General features: G+C 47.8%; 9 protein-coding genes across 9 annotated transcripts in view; 5 read left to right on the plus strand and 4 right to left on the minus strand.

Moving 5' to 3' along the window:
- Positions 1-32: 32 nt before the first annotated feature.
- Positions 33-603, minus strand: BU24DRAFT_415902 (uncharacterized protein; the record flags this gene model as incomplete). The annotated part of the gene is made up of 2 exons (XM_033526330.1): positions 33-421; positions 483-603. 2 exons carry the CDS (start codon positions 601-603, stop codon positions 33-35), a joined length of 510 nt encoding a protein of 169 aa, XP_033376889.1.
- Positions 441-2,717, plus strand: BU24DRAFT_445534 (putative choline transporter Hnm1). Its single transcript, XM_033530705.1, has 6 exons — positions 441-949; positions 1,000-1,224; positions 1,319-1,402; positions 1,455-1,826; positions 1,878-1,906; positions 1,967-2,717. The coding sequence occupies exons 1-6, from the start codon at positions 850-852 to the stop codon at positions 2,696-2,698; spliced, it is 1,542 nt and encodes a 513-aa protein (XP_033376890.1). The 5' UTR covers positions 441-849; the 3' UTR covers positions 2,699-2,717.
- A 934-nt stretch (positions 2,718-3,651) lies between these two features.
- Positions 3,652-4,455, plus strand: BU24DRAFT_360279 (putative glucosamine-6-phosphate isomerase; the record flags this gene model as incomplete). Its single annotated transcript, XM_033524095.1, has 1 exon — positions 3,652-4,455. One exon carries the CDS (start codon positions 3,652-3,654, stop codon positions 4,453-4,455), a length of 804 nt encoding a protein of 267 aa, XP_033376891.1.
- A 286-nt stretch (positions 4,456-4,741) lies between these two features.
- On the minus strand, positions 4,742-6,587 carry BU24DRAFT_360239 (uncharacterized protein; the record flags this gene model as incomplete). Its single annotated transcript, XM_033524094.1, has 3 exons — positions 4,742-5,016; positions 5,068-6,432; positions 6,488-6,587. 3 exons carry the CDS (start codon positions 6,585-6,587, stop codon positions 4,742-4,744), a joined length of 1,740 nt encoding a protein of 579 aa, XP_033376892.1.
- Positions 6,588-6,852: 265 nt separating this feature from the next.
- Positions 6,853-8,644, plus strand: BU24DRAFT_381911 (actin-like ATPase domain-containing protein). Its single transcript, XM_033524751.1, has 2 exons — positions 6,853-6,983; positions 7,041-8,644. The coding sequence occupies exons 1-2, from the start codon at positions 6,860-6,862 to the stop codon at positions 8,513-8,515; spliced, it is 1,599 nt and encodes a 532-aa protein (XP_033376893.1). The 5' UTR covers positions 6,853-6,859; the 3' UTR covers positions 8,516-8,644.
- Positions 8,645-8,758: 114 nt separating this feature from the next.
- On the minus strand, positions 8,759-10,036 carry BU24DRAFT_360116 (Hly-III related protein; the record flags this gene model as incomplete). Its single annotated transcript, XM_033524084.1, has 5 exons — positions 8,759-8,911; positions 8,962-9,198; positions 9,255-9,411; positions 9,458-9,617; positions 9,955-10,036. 5 exons carry the CDS (start codon positions 10,034-10,036, stop codon positions 8,759-8,761), a joined length of 789 nt encoding a protein of 262 aa, XP_033376894.1.
- Positions 10,037-14,272: 4,236 nt separating this feature from the next.
- Positions 14,273-15,739, minus strand: BU24DRAFT_415907 (uncharacterized protein; the record flags this gene model as incomplete). The annotated part of the gene is made up of 3 exons (XM_033526331.1): positions 14,273-14,313; positions 14,358-15,353; positions 15,406-15,739. 3 exons carry the CDS (start codon positions 15,737-15,739, stop codon positions 14,273-14,275), a joined length of 1,371 nt encoding a protein of 456 aa, XP_033376895.1.
- A 779-nt stretch (positions 15,740-16,518) lies between these two features.
- BU24DRAFT_429392 (small s protein) lies at positions 16,519-17,928 on the plus strand. Its single transcript, XM_033529719.1, has one exon. It carries the CDS (start codon positions 16,812-16,814, stop codon positions 17,604-17,606), a length of 795 nt encoding a protein of 264 aa, XP_033376896.1. The 5' UTR covers positions 16,519-16,811; the 3' UTR covers positions 17,607-17,928.
- Positions 17,929-18,766: 838 nt separating this feature from the next.
- BU24DRAFT_445538 (uncharacterized protein) overlaps positions 18,767-20,535 on the plus strand; it is a gene marked incomplete at its 5' end in the record, with an annotated part of 3,091 nt that continues 1,322 nt past the window's right edge. The window contains 3 exons of the mRNA XM_033530706.1: positions 18,767-18,884; positions 18,916-19,066; positions 19,116-20,478. Coding sequence (XP_033376897.1) covers positions 18,767-18,884; positions 18,916-19,066; positions 19,116-20,478 — 1,632 coding nt within the window. The remainder of the gene's footprint in view (positions 18,885-18,915; positions 19,067-19,115; positions 20,479-20,535) is intronic.

Below are 20,535 nucleotides of genomic sequence, written 5' to 3' on the forward strand. Positions count from 1 at the left end.
TTTATATCTACAAAGCGAGACCTCTTCCAATTCTATCCAAATCCAATACCAGCACTGTCCACGGCATCTTCTCTCGATTGTGGTGTTCCCCAAACTCCACCTCCTGGGGTTTGGATCTCTACCTGCTCGCCGGCCTTCAATTGGAGCACTGCCCTTGGTCCAACGTTGACAATCCTTTTCGTACCACTTTGATGGTTGAGAATAGCCAGGTTAAGCCCTGCTTTTCCTGAAGTGCCTCCGGCCATACCAAATGGTCTGTTCGAACGCCGTTCATTGTCCTCGATGAACGTCATTTCTGACCTGGTTTCGAACAATCGAACAGCTCCATCTCCGCCATTGTATTTGCCCACTCCACCAGACCCGTGACGAATCCCAAACTTTCGAAGCAGAATCGGCATCTTCTTTTCGAGTATTTCAGGGTCTATAGTCCGCGTGTTTGTCATGTGCTAGAACAGCCCTTCGTGATAAGGGAGTGAGCCTACCTTCTTCCCAGATCATGACAGTATGTTCGTAAAGAGATCCGTACTCAGCAAAGCTGATTCGGTAAAGAGCGGGTAAAACCCCGGTACATGAGCTGTACATCGGCCCGGTTATTGCCGCCATGCTATAGCAATCTAGTGACCTATGGGGTATGGGGAAGTGGATCTGACCTTTGGTGCCTTGATAGCTCCACACAGACAAAGTTCGAATAAGCGCGCAAAGTCGATAAGGGTCGAGTGGCAGCTTGATAAGGATGTTTATAAGTAAACAGTCACTCCGCTCCTGTTGTTAAGCTGTGACATTACGAAGACATTTTCCAGCATCGTCGCATATCGGAATACTACAGCACTGGAGAAACCCTGAGGTTAAATGGCAACTACCACGAAAAAAAATATGGTTGGTGGAAGCACTGTCGAGAAGGGCGATGAACAGCCTTTGAGCGCAGATGAGCAGCGACTCGCCGAGATGGGTAAGAAAACTCCATCAGAGGATCTAGGAATACTTATTCATGATTACAAGGTCACGTGCAGGAGCTAGAACGCCATTTTTCAACATTGTCTCTCATTGGACTTGCCTCAACGACCACCATTTCCTGGACAGGGCTTGGGTTGGGAATTGTTACGGAGATTAACGCTGGAGGACCTGGAGCCATTATATATGGATTCATATTCATCTTCGTGCTGCAATGCTTCCTTGGCGCAACCCTGGCCGAGTTTGTCTCCAGCTATCCCACTGAGGGTGGTAGTACGTTATCCCAAACTCTGCAGCAGCGTTTCGCCGAGCTCAGGAAATTTCGCATACTCGTTTAGCATGGACTTGCACTGACTATGGATCCAAGTGTATCATTGGATTGCGGCCATAGCGCCCAAGAAACAAGCTCCCTTTCTCAGTTTCCTTACTGGTTGGTTTACAGTGTGTGGATGTAAGTTGCTACTGATCAAAACAATGCATGGAACGAACCTAAACCATATCAGGGATCTTTACTACAGCATCCACGAACTTGATATACGCACAGACACTCGGGGCGCTGATTGCTTTGTACCATTCGGACATGATAGTAAAGACATGGGAGATATTCATAATTTACCAAGGACTCAATTTAGCAACAGCTTCCGTCGTGTTATTCGGCAACAAGGTCATTCCGATTCTTAATAAGTTCTCGCTATTCTACCTACAAATCGGTTGGCTGGTTGTTCTGGTTACTGTCGTAGCTCGCGCACCTAAGTATCAGAGTCCTGAGTTCGTCTTCAGCACCTGGATCAATAACACTGGCTGGCAAAACAATGTTGTTGCTTTCGCTGTTGGACTAGTCAATCCTCTATATAGCCTTGGTGGACTTGATGGCGGTGAGTGTTCAAGCGCACATTATGTTCAATTGCTTACTGACCAACTTTTAGTAACACACATTACCGAGGAAATGCCTAATGTAAGAAAAGCTAGAGGGTCTTCAGGTGTTATATATCGGTGATGCTAATTAAAATGGCAGCCATCACGCAATGCACCATTGGCAATAGCCATCACGCTCATTATCGCATTTTTCACCGGCATCAGCTACCTCATTGGACTCATGTTCAGCGTACAGGATTACAGCGCACTTGCCACTACAAAAACTGGGCTTCCTTTAGCTGAACTCTTTCGCCAAGCTACGCAGTCAGCAGGTGGCGCCTTTGGACTCACTTTCATCCTTTTCATTGCACTGGGTCCTTGTGTCATCTCTTCCCAGCTGTCTACTTCCCGAGTCCTGTGGGCCTTCGCTCGAGATGGCGCTATGCCATGGTCATCAACGTGGGCACGGGTAAGCTTGAGATTTGGTATTCCCTTCAATGAACAACTGCTGGTCACGGCCGCCATTGCTGCCTTGGGATGTCTTTACCTGGGCAGTTCGACAGCATTCAATGCGATGCTCGGATCTGCGGTTACCGTTAACAATATCACGTACTATATCCCCATTTTGACTAATCTCCTAACGGGAAGACGGAATATGTATAAGGGTGCTTTTCATATGGGTAAATGGGGCTGGTTTGTCAACGGTGCGACTATTTGTTGGCTCACCTTTGCCATCATCTTCTTCAGCTTTCCTTACTCCATGCCTGTTCAAGTTCAGAATATGAACTATACCTGCGTGGTTGTCGGCACTTTGCCGATCCTGATCATCGGCTGGTGGTTTTGCATCAGGCAATCATACAAGGAGAAGATTGCTGTTGCGAAGAAGGAGTGAGTTTCTGAAGAACAAGGACGAATCGTAGTTACCTAGTACGCTAGGTTGCCATAGGAATCAAAGAGAAATATGTTTCCTACTTAGACCCTCTACAACCTGGACTTTTGCCTGTTTTCCGACGTACAAATTATCCCGCTCGCAAGGTCAACGCTATAGTATGAATTCTATGCTAGGTGGTCTGAACCAATGTTTGCACGGATGTCATATTTTGCAACGGTCTCTAACTTTGTCACTGAGACTTGGGTCACATAACTGAAGAGCATAGTCGGATTCTCCAATACACCGCATAACCTGATTGTTGTAGGCTAGGTCAGGCCCAATGCAGAAGGTGTCTCCTCTAGTTCAATCAAGGAACGAGGGGCCTCAAATCAGCTGATTGTTGTCTTGACATGTAAAACGCTAGGTCAACAGGGATATTGATAGCAAGTTTGACTAAGGACTGAGGCACGCGACCGATGAATCATGTGTACTTACCATACTTGTTAAGGGACTGACATTGTAGGTAAGGCCTTTGTAGCCCTACTCATATTGATCGTATTAGAGATAAGAACTTCTGCAATAAGACTGTCCTAGCTTTTTAATAACAACTAAGATTATGGGGTAGTTCATATGCCAGCTCAATTGCAGAATAGCACATCAACGTGTGATAAGCTTCGTGGAGAAGTGGAGCATGGAGGGCCAGATTGTGAGATTCAATATCGGCGGATCTTTCGGTTACGTTGACCAGCGCCAATGTCGACGGCTTCCCTCCGATGTTGGCCGAAGATCACCGGAGTGAAGAATGACCGGGTGGCCATCTACACCATCTTCCGGAAATCATAGGTGGCACCGATCTTGAAATTATCATTTCTGTACAGCCATATTTCTAGACCTTAGGTTCAGGCCGCGCACTACTAAACGACCTGAACGTCAAAAACTTCGACTCTAATCAGTTACTGCCAACCATTACGATCATGCGTCTCATCATCCGTGAAGGCGCCGACACGACAGCGGAGTATGTCGCTGAATACATCATTGAACGCATCAATACATTTTCGCCTACAGCAGCGAATCCCTTCGTCTTAGGCCTGCCGACTGGAAGTAGCCCAATTCCGGTATACCGCGCGCTAGTCGTTGCTCACAAAATGGCACGTGTATCCTTCCGCCATGTTGTCACGTTCAACATGGATGAGTACGTTGGCCTCCCAAGAGAACATCCCGAATCATACCATTCATTCATGCACACATACCTTTTCAACCACATCGACATCGATCTATCAAATATAAACATGCTCGATGGAAATGCAATCAATCTGCAACAAGAATGCGCCATGTACGAGGCCAAAATTAAGAAATATGGTGGCATCCAGCTGTTCCTTGGTGGCGTGGGAAGCGATGGCCACATTGCGTTCAACGAGCCGGGATCAAGCCTATCAAGCCGCACTCGACTCAAGTCCTTGGCGTACGAGACAATGCTAGCGAACGCTAGGTTCTTCGATGGGAATATGAGCATGGTCCCTCGTATGGCTCTTACGGTTGGGGTGCAGACGATTATGGACGCAAAGGAGGTCGTCATAATTGCTACAGGAACCACCAAGGCACTCGCTATCCAGTCCGCGATTGAAGGAGGGGTAAATCATATGCACACACTTTCCTGTCTGCAGCTGCATCCATGCAGTCTGCTTGTTGTTGATGAGGATGCTACCATGGAATTGAAAGTCAAGACCGTTGCCGTGAGTGATAGATTTAAAATGCTTATGGGCTCTTCTCTGACATGAGGCGTAGTACTTCAAAGGCGTTGAGTGGACCACGCACAAGGGTACCAAAGCGCAACAACGACTGGTACAAACGAACGGCTTCCAACAGGACCCATTAGATGTCGAATCTGAAGATCTGAGTCCGGACAGCATGTCTTCTCGCATTCATCCCATGAAGGGTTTTCCAGTAAGATCTGCGACCGTATCGTATGCTACAGCATGATGCGGTCGGTTGTTTGCGTTGCGACAATACATCGGGTTGCGACTATCAATTGTAATAGAGATAAGTCTTTTGATGTTTTTGATTTCATATTTGTGCATCAGTCCACTGGGTAGATTCAGATGCCCCGGGATATGACCAAGATCCAAAATTCATCTGCTCAAGGCTGGCTTGATCGAAAATATGCCACGAGCTATCGACATCAAGTGTGGTGTAATTCTGTTGGGATGAGTCGTTTACCTTGTGGGTGTTGACTTTTTGAAGACTGCCATCGAGACGAGTGATCAATTTGGTGTGCAACAGGGGTTTCGGATCATTCGCTTGTTTCAATTTATCGAGGTGTACTTTGATCGCATCTAGATCTGTCTCAGGTTAATTAGATAACTATGTAGCATGATTTCAGGAAATCCTACCATTAACTTCCCCTGCATTGCCTTCTATCCCTTGTAAGAGAATCAGCGCAGCCCAAGTAATCATGACTAGATCCCAGTTCGCCCAGATCGTGTCATCTTGCACATGAAGTCTGATCGTCGCACGTGCCGAAAGGAGCAATTCGTGTTGTTCTTTGGGTGTGACTGTACTAGACCAGAGGTCGCAACCCCGAGCAGTATGGTAGATAGACAATACTACCATACGGTGTAGTACATATTGTCGAAAGACCAAATGCCGAGTATGCTCTGAACCTTCTACTGTCGTGCTAAACTCCTCGAGCCATTCATCTAATTGTCTAGCCCAGTCCCTGATAACGGCTGCGTCAACTGCCGTGAACGAAGATGCCAGATTTGAAACTAGTGGTTTGTCATACTGAAAACATGACCAGATGGTAGGTAGTCCTCTCCCTGTGAAGTGGGTTAAACCTGTATGCATCATACGTGATAGTTTATTCAATTGGTCCCGATGCGAAGTTCGCAGGCCTGGCAAGGGTGCCTCCATCGGGATGACTGGGCACGACAGATGGAGAGATGCGTGCTCAAGATCAATGATTTGCACACCACTAAAGAGTTTTCTCCATTCCCTCGAGGTTTCGTCGACATGAGCTGGGCAATGCTCCAGTATTAAACGATAAGCAACGGATATCCACAAACCAGTTTCAGGTATGCTGGCTTCGTTCAGCAGTCCGGCCAATACGATTCCTAACACAGTCTGGAATGCCCATTCTTCGATGGCACAGTCGTTTTGTGGCGGTTGGCTAAAAGCACTCTCAGGGATAAGAAGATGCGCAATAGCATTGTTGAATACTCGAAAATAGCTTGGAGATAATTCTGCTGTTTCGGGTGGGCCCCGTACGCTCGAGAAATGCAAAATAGCGACAAGAAGTAATGGTTGAGGAGAGGAAAATGTCTGTTTTTTCGGCATGAAATGCAACCCGGGCATTCTATCCTGAAACGATGACCAAAGTTCACCAACGACATTTTTATTCCAGATTGCAGATGGGACGTCAATGTTAGTGCAATTCTCTTGCAGTGTTCTGAGCGCTTCCCACAATGCTTGGAAGCCACGCAATTCAGACGGTACATTGTCGGATAGAGCCCTACTGTTACTGGTGGCCTCCTCAGTTGATTCTGGACAGCCAATACCAAGAATTTCCTCGATGGTTCGGAGCCTCTGAAGCACATCGACTTGAAAATGCGCATCTAGTCGCTGGCTAGGTACGAGATCCCCAACGTTTGCCGCATTTGCCCTTGGTATGAATATACATGGCAATCCAGATCGATAACATCTGCGACAGATATTTCCGTTCCCCGGAAGACATCTCATTTTCTGCTTTCGGCAGTTTGCTACAACGCAAAGGGTCTCAGTAGGCTTTCGTAACTCATTTCTCGCGCTACTCACTGCAAGCTTTTCGAGCCTTGGGCTCGACTCCTGGATTTCCATTGCGAAAGACCCTTTCAGATCCAAAGGTCGGTTCGCGCGCTGCATTCCGTTGTGTCATTTTTCCGATAAATGCCTCTGAGATTTCGTTCCGGTGTATTTGCCCGGGGTTTGGCGGATTATCTAGTTTTTGAGTTGGGAAGCAATGCCAAGACAAGGAGATACCTTCCCAGAAAAGCTAAGTGCCACTCAGCATTCCACCGGTAATAACCGGTCAAAACACCGGGCTTCCATCGGCGTAAATTGCGCATCGCAGCGCAGATCAGTGCATAGGCAGAGGGTTTTCTTAAATTGTAGAAGTCGCCAGCGGCTTTCCCAGCCGTGCTGCCTGCCATGCTATCACATGACAGCGAAATCAAAGGACCGGCTTCGCCACTGGTCAGAGGTATCTTGGACCAATTCGATCTCACCGATAAGCATGTACGGAACATTACACGGAAATTTGTCCAGCAAATGCGTGGGTCATCTTTTCTGCAATTTTTCTATGATATAGACTGATTCCTGTTCATCATAGGAGATGGATTGATCTACTCAAGGCCGTGGCAATTACCATCCTACGTATGCCATATTCCGGATGGGACCGAGAAGGGGACGTTTCTGACAGTCGACCTTGGTGGAACCAACTGTCGGATATGTCTCGTAAATTTACTGGGCGATTCGACGTACAAAGTAGTACAGACCAAGAAGACGGTGCCCGCGCACGTACGGATCAATCCCAGATACAAGCCATTATTCGACTTTATATCCGAAGCTATTGGTGTTTTTCTCGATCGCCCTGACCTTCGGCTTCTAGCAGAAGGTGCATCGCGAATTCCTCTTAGTTTTACGTTCAGTTTTACGTGCGAGCAAACATCGATATCACAGGGGACGTTGATACAGTGGGACAAAGGTTGGAATATTCCCGAAGCCATAGGGGAGAATCCATGCGCCATGCTCCAGCAATCTGTGGATGAATTGAAGCTCCCAGTTCATGTTGTAGCTTTGGCAAATGATAGTGTAGGCACAATGCTAACGAGAGCTTATACTGCACAATCGCATGGTTCTACACTAGCAGGCGTGATTATAGGCACGGGTACAAACGCTGCATACATTGAAAAGCTCAGCAATGTGAAGAGGATTTCTAGAGCTGGAACGACGGTTTCGAACGCGTCGATGGTCATCAACACGGAATGGGGTTGCTTCGACGATGATCTTGAGACGCTACCGACCACAAGCTTTGACCGTAGCTTAGACATCAACTCGAACAACCCTGGGAGCCAACAGTTAGAGAAACGGGTATCTGGCATGTACCTCGGCGAACTACTGCGGTTAGTCATAGTAGCCTGCTACAGCCAAGGTATATTCGACATGGCTCTAAATTCAGATTCATCATGTAATTGTCCTTACGGCCTCGACAGCTCATTCCTCTCACTGCTGGCCAGTAGTGAGCAGACTGATACTCCAGAAGTCACTGCAGCCATCGAGGAGGTGCTACTGGCCAAAAACGTTACTTCGAGTGACGTAAGAACCTTGCAACAACTTGCAAATGGGATAGCAAAACGCTCAGCACGATTAGCTGGGTCGGGTCTGGGCGCAATCATTCTACAATCTGGACGCTTACGTCAATCACGGCATGAGAAAGAGCTCATTGAGGTGACGAGTGTCCAAGCTCGAAAGCATGCAACTCAATCATTGAAGAGCAGTGGACGCGGCTGTCGGCTTCTTTGTTGGATCAGCCAGTTTTTCGCGCAATTAGGGTTTTCTGCCCGGCAGCCAAAGCACGCCCCAGAAACTACCGTGCAGGACAGGAACGAAGATGACATTGTCGATGTGGGTGTAGACGGCTCACTTATCGAAAAGTATCCAGGGTTCGAGAATTTTATGCGTAGCGCGCTGAGGGATATCGATGATATTGGATGGGATGGTGAAAGGAGAATCCAGATGGGTTTTGCAAGGGATGGGTCAGCAGTAGGCGCAGCACTAATGGCAAAAGCATCAGTGTTGGCATAGTCTATTTTAGTTATTATATATGTCATGTCTTGGTGATGATAAATGTAATAGAGATAGTTGGGCTGTCGAAGAGATGATGATGGAAGCTGCTCGAAACTTAGCCAACGAGAGGAATCGAAAGCAAAACGGAAGGATTAGTATATAATTGAAGATAAAGCTGTCAACAACTTAAAAAGTCATGATACCCTTAATATGCCTTGCTTCTTGTCGACGATGTATGTGCACTCCCCTCCTATGTCGCAATCAAATGCAGTGGGTTTCGTGGACTTTTATATAGTCTAAGGCTCTAAGCAAACCCATCATGTGCGCCAAGCCTGAAATAATGACCATTACGTGAAGTATCTGGTGGCTGCTTCCGAAGAAATCGAAGGTGTAAGGAGACCAACGCTCGGGTATCTGTTCAGATTAGAGGGAGCGCTATGTAAAATTTATCAAACGAAGCTTACCCGAATGGCATACGCAATAGCGCCCATCACGTTGAAACTGGCCGTAGCAGCCATCCAATCAAGGCTCATACGTTTCATTTGTCTCTCCCATCCATATAGTATGAGTCCATGAATCACGAAAATGACAGAGGAGAAGCCTAGACTTGAGTACATTACTGCACGATATTTGCGAAGCGTAGGATGCCGAAACCTTGGATGGAGAGTAGCTGTAGCACAGGCTAACGCGAGCATGCTTATCTGGGGATTCATTAGTCCTTAATGTTTGTCAGTCCTTTGGTAAGATCTTTACTTACTACCAGCCAGTACTGCATCTGTAACCTTAGCTCACAATGGAACCCATAATAAACACTTGGTATGGTCGCGCCCCACATCAGAATAATGATGCCAAGGTAGTCGAATTGGTTCCCCAACGCTGCAACACGAGGACTGTGGTTCCCAAAAGTGTGATAGCTGTCACCGTTAATCATTGAAGTCAGAGAGTAAAAGGATGCAGTACGCTGCGGAAAGGAAGAAGCATGTTGCAACTCCAAAGAAAAACAGGGAGAGCGCCACAATATCACCAGTCTGCACTAGCGCAAGGTTGGTTCTCTCCATATATGTAAGAAATGGCAGAGTGATAAACAGAATGACTCCAGTTATATGTGAATGAATGTTGACTGCCGCGAAAATGTAAGGACGATTTGCATATAATCGTGCAAGGGGCGTGTTACCAGTTTCATTATGCAAATGCAAAATGCTCTGAAAAGATTGTGAATAGGAACCGGACGGATGCCTGTACGGTTGAATGAGACAATATATTTCTTGCTCCGAAATGAAGAAGACTGACCTGTATCCCGAAAGAATGTACTCGTTATCTCTGAATTCACTAATCAGCTGTTACATTCACAACGATTAGCAGTATCAAACTCGAATAGCTCACTGCTGCCAATTTGCTGTCATATAGAGTCAGTAGCGTATACCTTTGGAAAGGGTTGGTGTACTCCATCAACTCACACAATTCGTGCCATTCCAGCAAGCCCGCTTGGCTTTGCTTATGCTTCGATACATCTTGAGAACGCCTTCGATAGAGATTCATCAGCTTGTATGACTGAGTCTTACGTTTCGAAATAGATAGCGATGGCGTGTATGTTCTAGACTGTATCGTGGGCAGTGCTTTAAAATGATGATGTTTGTTGTACAGAAAAAAGCGTCGCGTGAAAGAAGATAGGTGTTTGTTCAGTACCCCGCAGCCTTTCATCAAGGCACTCAGTGAACACAAAGCCCGCACACCGACTTTCAGCGACTAAACCCCCTACCCCTCTTCCTCCGACTCAACTAACTACACTATCACCAATATTTGCTCTACTGCATACGTCTTTCTATAGCTGGTTGAGATAGGTCTAACCCAGAAACTATAGAACCACTTTAGACTCTGTGCTGTTCCCAACGGGGAGAAAGCCTACTCTTGATCGCACGGTGTATTGATTGCAAGCTGATGATCTGGACCCCAGATACTACCAGAATTGCTACAGTATCATTCAGAGTTAGGTTTGCAAAGAGTAAATCTAAGGTTGAAGATGAATAGACTTCGCAATATGCCTAACATGCAAAGGAAGAAGGCAAAGACACAATTGCAAGCGACCAGACACGAGACTCCAATTCATGTTACCCGTGCAAGCAAATTTACAGTTATCAATGAAGGTTTTTAAACTTCTCTAGAGATCCATATCGCTCTTATACCGCTGAAGAAGTCGCTTAGTAGCCTCATCTACTGCCTGGAAAAACTGTACAATGAGGTTCATTGCAATCTCGAACGCTTCTTTAGTTGATCCATGTTCCACAAGAAGAAATAATAAGACTAAGTCCATCTGCCCTTGGGCGAATTTCTTCTTCAAGGAATGCATGTCATTCATCAGGAATATGATGATTTTTGCGGCATCCCAAATAGCAATCATGTCCGGATCTACCGTGCAATTGCTTGGAAGAACGATTCTGCAAGCAAACTCAGATAGTGCAAGGCTAACACAGACAGCTCCAGTGTAAGGGTTGCGCAGAGCTTGCAGATACCTGATAACAGTAATGAATTCGATAGAGGTCTTAGGGAGCCTCGAGTAGGGATTATAAGAATCCCTTACGAAAACCACGCTAATTCTAACTAGGAAACTCAGGAGAAGTACTCAACTACACTGGCCACCAAGTGCCCTCGACGGGCAGCTGGTAGTCGTTAGTTGTTCTCACGGCGCTTTATCGCGATTACTACACTGGATCTCATCCAGGGTATATCTCCTGGGCACCAGCCCATTACACCTACCTAGGTAGGCGTGATAGATACATTGAAAGCTTCCCCCCCCTTAGGTTACATGCAGGTGGATATCTCGGAATCTCAGCCTGAATGATTCTGTCTCTTGTCCACTCAAACATTGTTCCTTCCTTATCTAAAGCCTGAACCCCAAACATTTTCCGTCTGTTGTTGGGCTCACCCTTTTTTGGCTTTGGTTTTGAAATCAACGATCCACTAGAGCTACATGGATAGGGAATTGCGTGATGATGTTTCCAGAACTCACAGTACAAGGTCTCTTCCCATTGAACCTTTAGGTAATTTAACTCGGTAGCAAAGAGATTCGAAATAGTATGCAACTGTTGCCGATACGGCCTTGTTACTATGTGAACTCGGTTGTACGGACCATCGTTGCCCCAAATCCACTTAAACATCTCCCTAGGTGTTTTGGCACACGTACGATTCTGGGCGACAAACACTAGGTCAGTAGAGAGTGCTGACTGGAAGCCACTCCTCGAGAACTTAATTTCATCTGGCCGAATAAGGTGCGAAGCCTCTGCTCGGATCTCCTTCTCTAGGGCCTTGAGTACATCAGCCCGATATACCTTGCAGATGGTATGTGCAAACAGAATAAGAATCTCATTTTCTGCTACACTACCCAGGGGTGCACTGATGAGAAGGTTCTTGAAGTCGCCCAGGGTTATAGGAGAGTCAAAGAGAACCCCATCACTGTCTGGGAACCACGAGAGGAGATACGCTTTCGAAATACCAGCTAGCTTTTGTGAAATAGAGTCCAGGAATTGCAATCCATCCCAATCAACTCTATCACAGGCAAACCAAGCATAGCCATACTGGGTAAGGGTATGTTGAAAACCAAACCCATAACTACTGATTGCTCCGAAGTTGTTATTGGCCTTAAAGCAGTCACACTACGCGATGTCATGCGACGTCGCCCCCCTGTTCGGAAGGATAAGGGTAATCGCGGGAAGGGTCCGTGTACTGGTTTGTTTCTTAGCTAATATGTGCTACGATAAGCGCCTGTGGCTGTAGATCTGTGGCTAAAACTCTGTGCTGGGTCTTAAAAAAAGAGCCAGGAATAATGACAGTAACACTAACAGCAGCATGCTAAGTATTGGCTTCTTTGCACAGTTTTGTTCTGATTTACATCAAATACTATCAAGCTTATGCTACGCATGCGCTACAGGAGCTTTCCATGGTTCTAGCGTCTTCTCCTACCCAATATGACACCGTACAAGCCTCAAATAACTCGAGATATACAACTTACTCATAGAACTCTCCTTCCAAAACCCCGTAGATTGCTGGATCCTCCTAGTCGCGAGAAAAACAGGGGTGATTTGCTGAGGCGGCGATCGAAAGCGCCGTCGAATCGATTGAGGTTACAACAGAGTTCGCAGTAATACTGCCCGGAGACTAGTCTCTCATCAAAGACATGCATGTAAAATAGCGTAGAACAATCAAACGTCTATAAACTAATATTAAAGACAATGCAGAAATCCAAATCACATATCTGTCTCGCCACACCTAGTGTCTCGCAACGCCTCGACATACGTTATATAAGAGTTACGGCAAAATTATATTGTTGACTAGGCCCATACACCGAGGGAAACTCTGGATTGAGGATTCATGCTTGACTCACAGTATATATAGGCTTTGTAAGGTGAATATTGCAGAAGCAGCCCTATCGCCGCACGCTCAATCACCTGGATTACCACTTCTCTCGCATACACGATGGTCGCACGGTCTCATGGGTATAGTGAATAGCTATTGCCAACGTCAACTGTGCCATAATCCAATTCAGCAGCACTTGTAGTGAATCACAAAGATCGTCGCGTTCTGTTCATTGGCCGCACCCCAACGTTTCTTCACACTATACTTAATACTGATGTACTCGATTTAAAGTTTGCACCAAAATTGAGGTTTGCTTGGGTGGCCGGGCCCTCCTTTTCCAGCCAAGTCAGATCGGGCTAGATAGATGCTTCTCCATAGAGTCCACAACTTCTAGTGGTTGGCCCTGACGTGGTTAATCCTAGCAGAAGAGTAAGTTAGAGGGTTCAGCTGAGCATTGAGCATTGCAAGTCCCAGAATCTATAACGATGCATGGCCATGCATTGGAACATCTATCCTTGCTTATGATGATTTCAAGTGCCTGACGCTGCGCTGGAATGTGATGCATTTGCCACTTTTGACAAAGGGGCGCGAGTTTCTTGTGCATGATCATCGAAACGTCTGGGCTAGTTAGTCTCGAACGCGGAGGTTTTGGCATAGACTGGTGCATCGGAGCTGTTGTCAACCCTCATATCTTGAAGCCAGCTATCACCTACAGTCGCAACAATGAAAGGAAACAATAAAGAGCCAGTGATTGCTAAGTATAGAGTCATCCGTGAGGTCGACGACGACCCGGAGATGTAGCGTGTACAGTCCTGTGCATTAGAGGTGTTGTCCAAAATGGATAATGAAGAAAGATATGATCCCTCGAGATCTGGATAGCAAGAGTTCTGTGAAATGGCTTTTGAATAGGGTCACAGTAGAGGTAGATATACTGCGTGACCTTTGAAGGAAATTATAGATCACTAATGCATTACACGAAGAATAATGATGTTGTCTCTCTTCTTCAGCATTAACCCTGCTTTACCAGAGAAGATGCTGCCAGGAGCCTCCTTCATCGACCAGGGTGTATCAAGGTCAAATACGTGTACCAATCCGGATTCTAAGCTCACGTCCCTAGATGATAGCCATACAACTCGCACCGATATGCTTTCGTCATTTGGTGGGTTTGTGTGTGTGGACGATATCGACGACCACTGACCACTAACGCCTGCTACCACTAAGTCGTATGTCACTATCATATGGATTCGGGGTGTGTGAAATCGTACAATACAGGCTGGAGATATGACTGTCGTAATAGCACAGCCGGATATCAGGGAGTGTATTTCTGTGGAGATGGGAAAACGCAATTCTTCTGCTTCCGACTGCGTAAAAACGGATGTATAATCTGTGGACGTGTACTTTGATTCTGCAAGTTTAGGACGACTTCTATGTGACGGTACTGCCGACACTGCTGAAGGTGTATCGGCCTGGGGAGCGAAGAGTATGCTTTCATTCGGGTCTGAGAACTTACTTCGCGACCGAAGTAGGTATGTTCTGAGTTTAGCTTCTAGGAACTGATTAAGATCATCCACTGCTTGCTGTATTTGGAGTCGAGAAGACTCCGGTAACGTCATGATCTGAGGTAGAGGAATTCTCCATCTAGGATACAACCTTCCATGGCAGCTGCGAATGTGAAATTTCCCATGAGCCTGAATGAACAAAGCGCAGAGCAGGCAAGCGTGCTTATTAGAGCAGATGATGCGCGGCTGGAGGAGAGGAGGATGTTTCATAGAGTAGAGAAGTAGCTGGATCTCAGCATGGACACGCTTCGTCATAGTGGCATGACAATCGATAGATGATTCTAATTCAGAATGGCTCATCCCAAGCATAGATTTGAGCTGAGATGAGATCTCACTTCTCTGAACAGATTTATCGTATCCTTGAAGGCTTCTTGTGAATATACCATGTTGCACTGAGAGAGGTTCCCATGTACCGAGACCTTCGGGGTATGTCTCACTAGAGATCTCTGCTATCTTCAGATGATGGAAGATTGGGTCTTTGTGAGCTCTTCTTAGGAGATAATGTGCTGCACTGCGATACTGAGCAAGACCATTAAGACTTTTGACTAAGCTTCGAACGGCAGATTCTGGCCAAGTGGGTATATCATTCGGAATCAGCATCAGGAGCGCGACAATATCCGTGGACGTAAGCAGCATTTCCACCTTTGAGATGATACAATACAAAGATTGACTTCCCGACTCTGAATGCGCAGCGGTAAAGGACATGGCTTCAAGCTTGGCGAATGCACACTCCAGCAGATCAGTATGTGGCTTGATAGCGGCAGTCGCGGCGGGATTGATCCGAAGACGGCTGATAACTTTGATGCCATCACATAATCTTGAGATGACTGCTTGCCTGCCAACTTTGTGTCTCCGGTGAGACTTTGCGTGGCTCGAGCGTAGGCGAACTAGTAGCCGTGATTGACAGGCAACCACGATCTCTTTGAAGAAAGTCTCCTCATCTTTTGCTGAATTTCGATCAGTCAGATGGTACTGTAAAATCAAGAGCAAGTTACGAACATGCCGTTAAGCGTTTCAAAGCGCAAATTATTCTATCGAAGGTCGATGTCCGCTCTTGTTGGCTGCCAGAGTTCACAGCCATCCTAATTAACAAGCCGGTAGCGTTAGGTTGCTCCTCTACGCATATGGCTCCGACTGCGTTGGGGTCGTCTGTGTTTGCTAAGAGAATTGCGAATGCCTCAGCAACTTGTTGCTCATGTTGCAGGGAGAGGTGATGATGGATTGCCCCAGGAGGATCGACGGGTAGCGTATAGTCCATAAGCGGCTCAAGCGTTGTGCCACAGAGAGATAGAAGCGCTATGTTCTCTGTAAGTGCACCATGCTTCGTGACCATGACTGCCTAAAGTCTTGAGGTTCAGAGCTTAGAACTTCACACAATGATGCAGTCGATATTTGATTCTTCTTCTACTCTTGTTGTGGGTCCCGATATACTGGTTCACCCGAATCTTGACTTCCGACGCCCCTTGCTGTCTGCCATTGTCGTGGCTGCTGAGAGGTAGGTAGCTTGAGATGCGCCGCAATAAACTGGCGCCGTTCGCTTTCGCACACTAGCTGGTGAGTAACTTAGAGAAGACACCAACATCATCGGCATTGTCGAGCACTAACACCCATGGTCCATTCTTTCTGTTCTGAAGCCAGTCGTGGACCAGCTTGAATACGTCCGCTTACGGATCTTTGCGACCACGGATCTTGACCTGCTCTGCGATTTCTTGGAAGCTCTGCTCTAGCCGCGCCTTGTTGTTGGCATGTGCGGAGAATATCCATGTCTCTTTTGACCGCTCAGCGGTGCGGTATAGTTGCGACTTCCTGTATCATAGATGCGAGTACTGCTCTGGGGTGCAGTCGACCTACCCCACACCACCAAGACCTACAAGCACGACTCGCGACGCCGACGCAGCGCATCGTTTGCAGAGCTGGCCGAGCAGCGTTCCGCAAGGAGCAAAGTCGGGGTCGCGGCGGAACGGCACGAAGCACGACGGGCGCGGCGGAGTCTCAGGGCGTTCTGTGCACCGGGGTCGTTGGCGCAACGTTATGGATCGAGGTAGAGCTAGTACTTGCCAGGAGCGACGTGGATAGAATCGGCGTTGAATTTATCCCCTGATTGCTGTCGCCCGCGGAGGTGGTACCTATATTCGGAAGGACCATGGGAATAGTTGAGGTTGACGGTGTGAGATGTGACGGACAGGTCATGCGTGAGGCTGAGCGGTCACGTTGGGGCTCGCGTCCTCATGTCAGCCTGCTGCCATCGCGCCTACAGCACACAAATTTAGTCCCTCGCTCATGCTGCCGTTACACGCATGTCGAAGAGCAACAAGAAGTAGCAGCCCATACCGTCTTGTCTATCCCAACCTTCTGTCTGGCGTCCGATTTATCCCGCCATCAGCATCTTCCGCCAGCAGAGCAACATGGCAGAAACCGCTGGGCTTGTTGTTGGCGTCGTTGCCCTTGTTGCCCTTTTCAACAACACCGTCGAATGCTTCGAGTTGGTCCTGCTCGGTCGCTCGTTCGGAAAAGACTTCCAGACCAGTCAGCTGAAACTCGACAACGCAAGACTCCGCTTGTCACGGTGGGGCAAGTCACTAGGTCTTGATGAGGATATTCAGGATGCGATGTCGCTCCAAGAGCATTTTGGATCCGAGTCGACGGTCGAACACGCCGAAGCCTTGCTCGGGCAGATAGTGGAACTGTTCGCAGATGCTGAAGGCGTATCAGACAAATACAAGAGTCGTACAGAGCCTCAGCACGACGGCCTTACAGTATTCAACCCTCAGACAGATCTAGATCCAGTAATGGCAGAGCTTCACCACAAGATGCGGCAGCTAGCGATCGAGCGCCAGAACAGGTCTGGTTTGCGACAAAAGGCAAAGTGGGCCTTGTACCAAGAGAAACAGTTTCGACGACTGATAGAGGATATCACGGAGCTGGTCGACAGCCTGGTCGAGCTCTTCCCAGCCTCCAAGCTGTCCCAGCGTGAGCTGTGTGACATGGAAGTATCCGCAATTGGAGAAGGCCAGGGTATCTCTGTGTTGAGAGAGATAGCCACCGCTCAGGACAGACTGCTGGAGCAGGCTATCACAAAGGCCGCAGATAGTACAGGAAAGTCCCACCACATTGTCTTCTCTGGTAGTGGCAACACTGGTCTCCAGGTTGCACACAATTCCGGTACCATGTCTGGATTTACTTTCGGACGGAGCAGCTGAAATTGGTAGAAGCAGACACGAGAATGGTGTCAATATAGATTGAACTGTGCCTTGTTTGCCTCACAAGCCATGGCAGCAAATAATTAGAACGATACATCAGATCACTACCCTTACTGATTTGATGTATACCAATCGTTTCATGTGCTTCTTTCCATCCCAATTTAGCTTAGATGTTGCTAAAATTTTGTTTGTCTCCGTCTTGTGCTTCCTCAACAAACGGCTAGATGCATAGACGCAACGTAGGCTTGAATTCGTCGGCTGTATGACATCTCATTACGCTGGCTCCTATTCTAAATAATCTGGATATATATACAAGAACGGCTTTCAATTTATCCGTATTGTTCGTTCAACTGACTCGCATGACCCTTCTGAGTAACCAACGTACGAGACCATCAATGTCAAGGTATGTTCGCTTCCTAAGCTGAGCCACCGTGATATTCGTCTTAGAGAAGCACCTTCTGCGATCTAGTCAACCATTGCGTTGCCGAGCTCTCCGCTGGGCAAGAACACTATACCATCTGCCCCGAGGAATCAGAACAAGACACACCGGAGGTTATTATTGTCGTTATCCACAATCAGCGCAACAGCTGCTTCCACACAGCACTCACGTACACGAATCCCGAAGTTGAAAACGCAAAAGCAGTCTGTTCTCAGGCCATCCTGTATAGAACTACGGAGAATGATCCCAGCCTCTATTACTGTGTTTACGACAGCGTTACCCAGACGGTCTTCTTCTGTCTCTGTGACCCGTTAAAGCAAGAATTTGAAGACATTTCTGAATACTCGATGCGAGATGAGGCAGATAGAATCGCAGAGTTATTGAAGATATACATGGTCTCTAATACTGAAGTTCTGTCTTCGTGCTCAAGGTAACGCAAGGCAACGCCATGTCGCACCCGTTTGTGAGCGTACCGACGTCGGCGGGTTGGTGAGGAGAGCCTGCATCATTGATGAGCATCCGTATACAGAATCAATCTATCTTCTCTTCATCAAGCATTACTCCCAAGTACTACCTAAAGACAGTTCCGTTAGGGAGCATCGGCGACTAGGCTGATCAGGCTGCGGTGAGGCTGCGCCGCGGCTTTGCGCAGCCACGTGAGATCTGGTCCAGCCTGATAAGCACGAACATGTCTTCTACCTTTTCACACGTCCGCTGCACAATGGCCCTGCCCAGCATCACCACTACATTTGCGGGCAACGGCAATCTAGGGCTCCAGGTTGGACACAACTCTGGTGCTATCCACTTTGTTGCTCCCGGCAAGTGCCGCTCCCGCCTTCGTCAGCGCTGCGCTAATCGTCCTCTATCTAGACCGCCCAGAGACTCCACCAGAGCCTGCGTGCTTCGTACCGTTCCGTCGCGACCCGCACTTCATCGCTCGAGGCACGCTACTCGACCAGATCTGCGAACGATGCGCTGCGCCGGCATCTCGGATTGCGCTCGTCGGCCTTGGTGGGGTTGGGTAAGTTGTGTGGGAGATTCTGTGCATATCACGTCTAACATGGCTATAGTAAGTCGCAACTCGCCATCGAACATTGCTATCGTACCGCGCACCGCGTTTCGGGCACTTGGGTGTTCTGGGTGCACGCTGGCAGCGCGACTCGACTTGAGCAGAGCTACCGTGACATCGCCGACCAGGTCAAGCTGCCTGGTCGATCAGAGCCGCAAGCGAATATATTTGAGCTTGTGCGTAACTGGCTGCGTAACGAGAAGAACGGAAAGTGGTTGCTCGTGCTCGACAATGCCGACGACTCTGCAACGCTTACTTCACTGCCAGGGGGGCCCCAGGGACATCTGTCAAGATACCTCCCTCCAAGCAAGCATGGAAGCGTCGTTGTAACGAGTCGCACAGTTTCTGTTGCATTGCATTTAGTTGAGGAGCAAGACATCATCTACATAAAGCCGATGCATGTCACCGATGCACAGAAACTTCTCCAGAAAAAGCTGAGAGGCGAAGTCGCTACAGATGGAGTAAATGAGCTAGCAGTAACGCTAGAGTATATGCCACTTGCGCTTGTGCAGGCGGCAGCATACATCTCAAAGCGGGAACCCCACTATTCAATCCAAAGATACCTCGAAGAGTTTCGCAAGAACGACAAGCGGAAAGTTAGCCTACTGAACCAGGTGGCGGGACATCTTCGGAGAAACGAGGAGGCCAAGAACTCAATCATCGTTACGTGGCAAATATCATTCGATCACATTTGGCGCACAAGACGGTCGGCTGCGGATATTCTGTCGCTTATGAGCTTTTTTGACCGACAGGGTATTCCTAAAGCCTTGCTTTTCGACTCGAACGTTTCGCAATCGGCACCTAGAGATATACGAGCAGACGATGGCGAGGAAAGTGATGATGCTGAGGATGACGATAGCGCCTCAGACTGCAGCGTCGATGATAGTTTTACAGACGACATCCTGACTCTGAGAGATTATTCTTTTGTCTCTGAAACGACTGATCCAACAACGTTGGAGATGCACAGCTTAGTGCAGCTAGCAATGCAAAATTGGCTCGAAGGTAGGGGTGAGATAGAAGGTTGGAGGCAGCGATTCATCAACACTCTATGCTCAGCTTTCCCAACAGGACAATACGAAAACTGGGACACTTGTCGCTCACTTTTCCCACATGCAATAGCAGCATTAACTAAACGACCACGAGACGAACGTAGTCACAAGGAGTGGGCTGAATTGATGTACAATGCAGCGTGGTATGCATGGCAGAGAGGAGACATCCACGAGGCAGAAAGCCTAGCAATAGCATCAATGAACACTAGAAGCAAGCTGCTGGGGACTGAAAGCGAAGAGACACTCCACAGTATGGCTATGGTAGGAGCAGCATACCAGCTAGCAGGCCGTTGGGACGCCGCGGAAGAGCTAGAGGTGCAAGTGATGGAGGCGAGCAAGACGAAGCTTGGCGCAGACCATCCCTCCACGCTG

Source organism: Aaosphaeria arxii (assembly GCF_010015735.1).
Source record: "Aaosphaeria arxii CBS 175.79 unplaced genomic scaffold BU24scaffold_18, whole genome shotgun sequence".
Taxonomy (NCBI): Eukaryota; Fungi; Ascomycota; class Dothideomycetes; order Pleosporales; genus Aaosphaeria; species Aaosphaeria arxii.

What these genes read in the sequence shown, in the direction of transcription:
- BU24DRAFT_445534 (XM_033530705.1), top strand. Translation starts at nt 850, where the DNA reads ATGGCAACTACCACGAAAAAAAATATGGTTGGTGGAAGCACTGTCGAG. An exon ending in GCAGCGACTCGCCGAGATGG is followed by an intron (nt 950 to 999) that starts GTAAGAAAACTC and finishes CATGATTACAAG; the next exon opens with GTCACGTGCAGGAGCTAGAA. An exon ending in CCTTGGTGGACTTGATGGCG is followed by an intron (nt 1,827 to 1,877) that starts GTGAGTGTTCAA and finishes ACCAACTTTTAG; the next exon opens with TAACACACATTACCGAGGAA.
- BU24DRAFT_381911 (XM_033524751.1), top strand. Translation starts at nt 6,860, where the DNA reads ATGCTATCACATGACAGCGAAATCAAAGGACCGGCTTCGCCACTGGTC. An exon ending in GAAATTTGTCCAGCAAATGC is followed by an intron (nt 6,984 to 7,040) that starts GTGGGTCATCTT and finishes TGTTCATCATAG; the next exon opens with GAGATGGATTGATCTACTCA.
- BU24DRAFT_429392 (XM_033529719.1), top strand. Translation starts at nt 16,812, where the DNA reads ATGGCAGAAACCGCTGGGCTTGTTGTTGGCGTCGTTGCCCTTGTTGCC.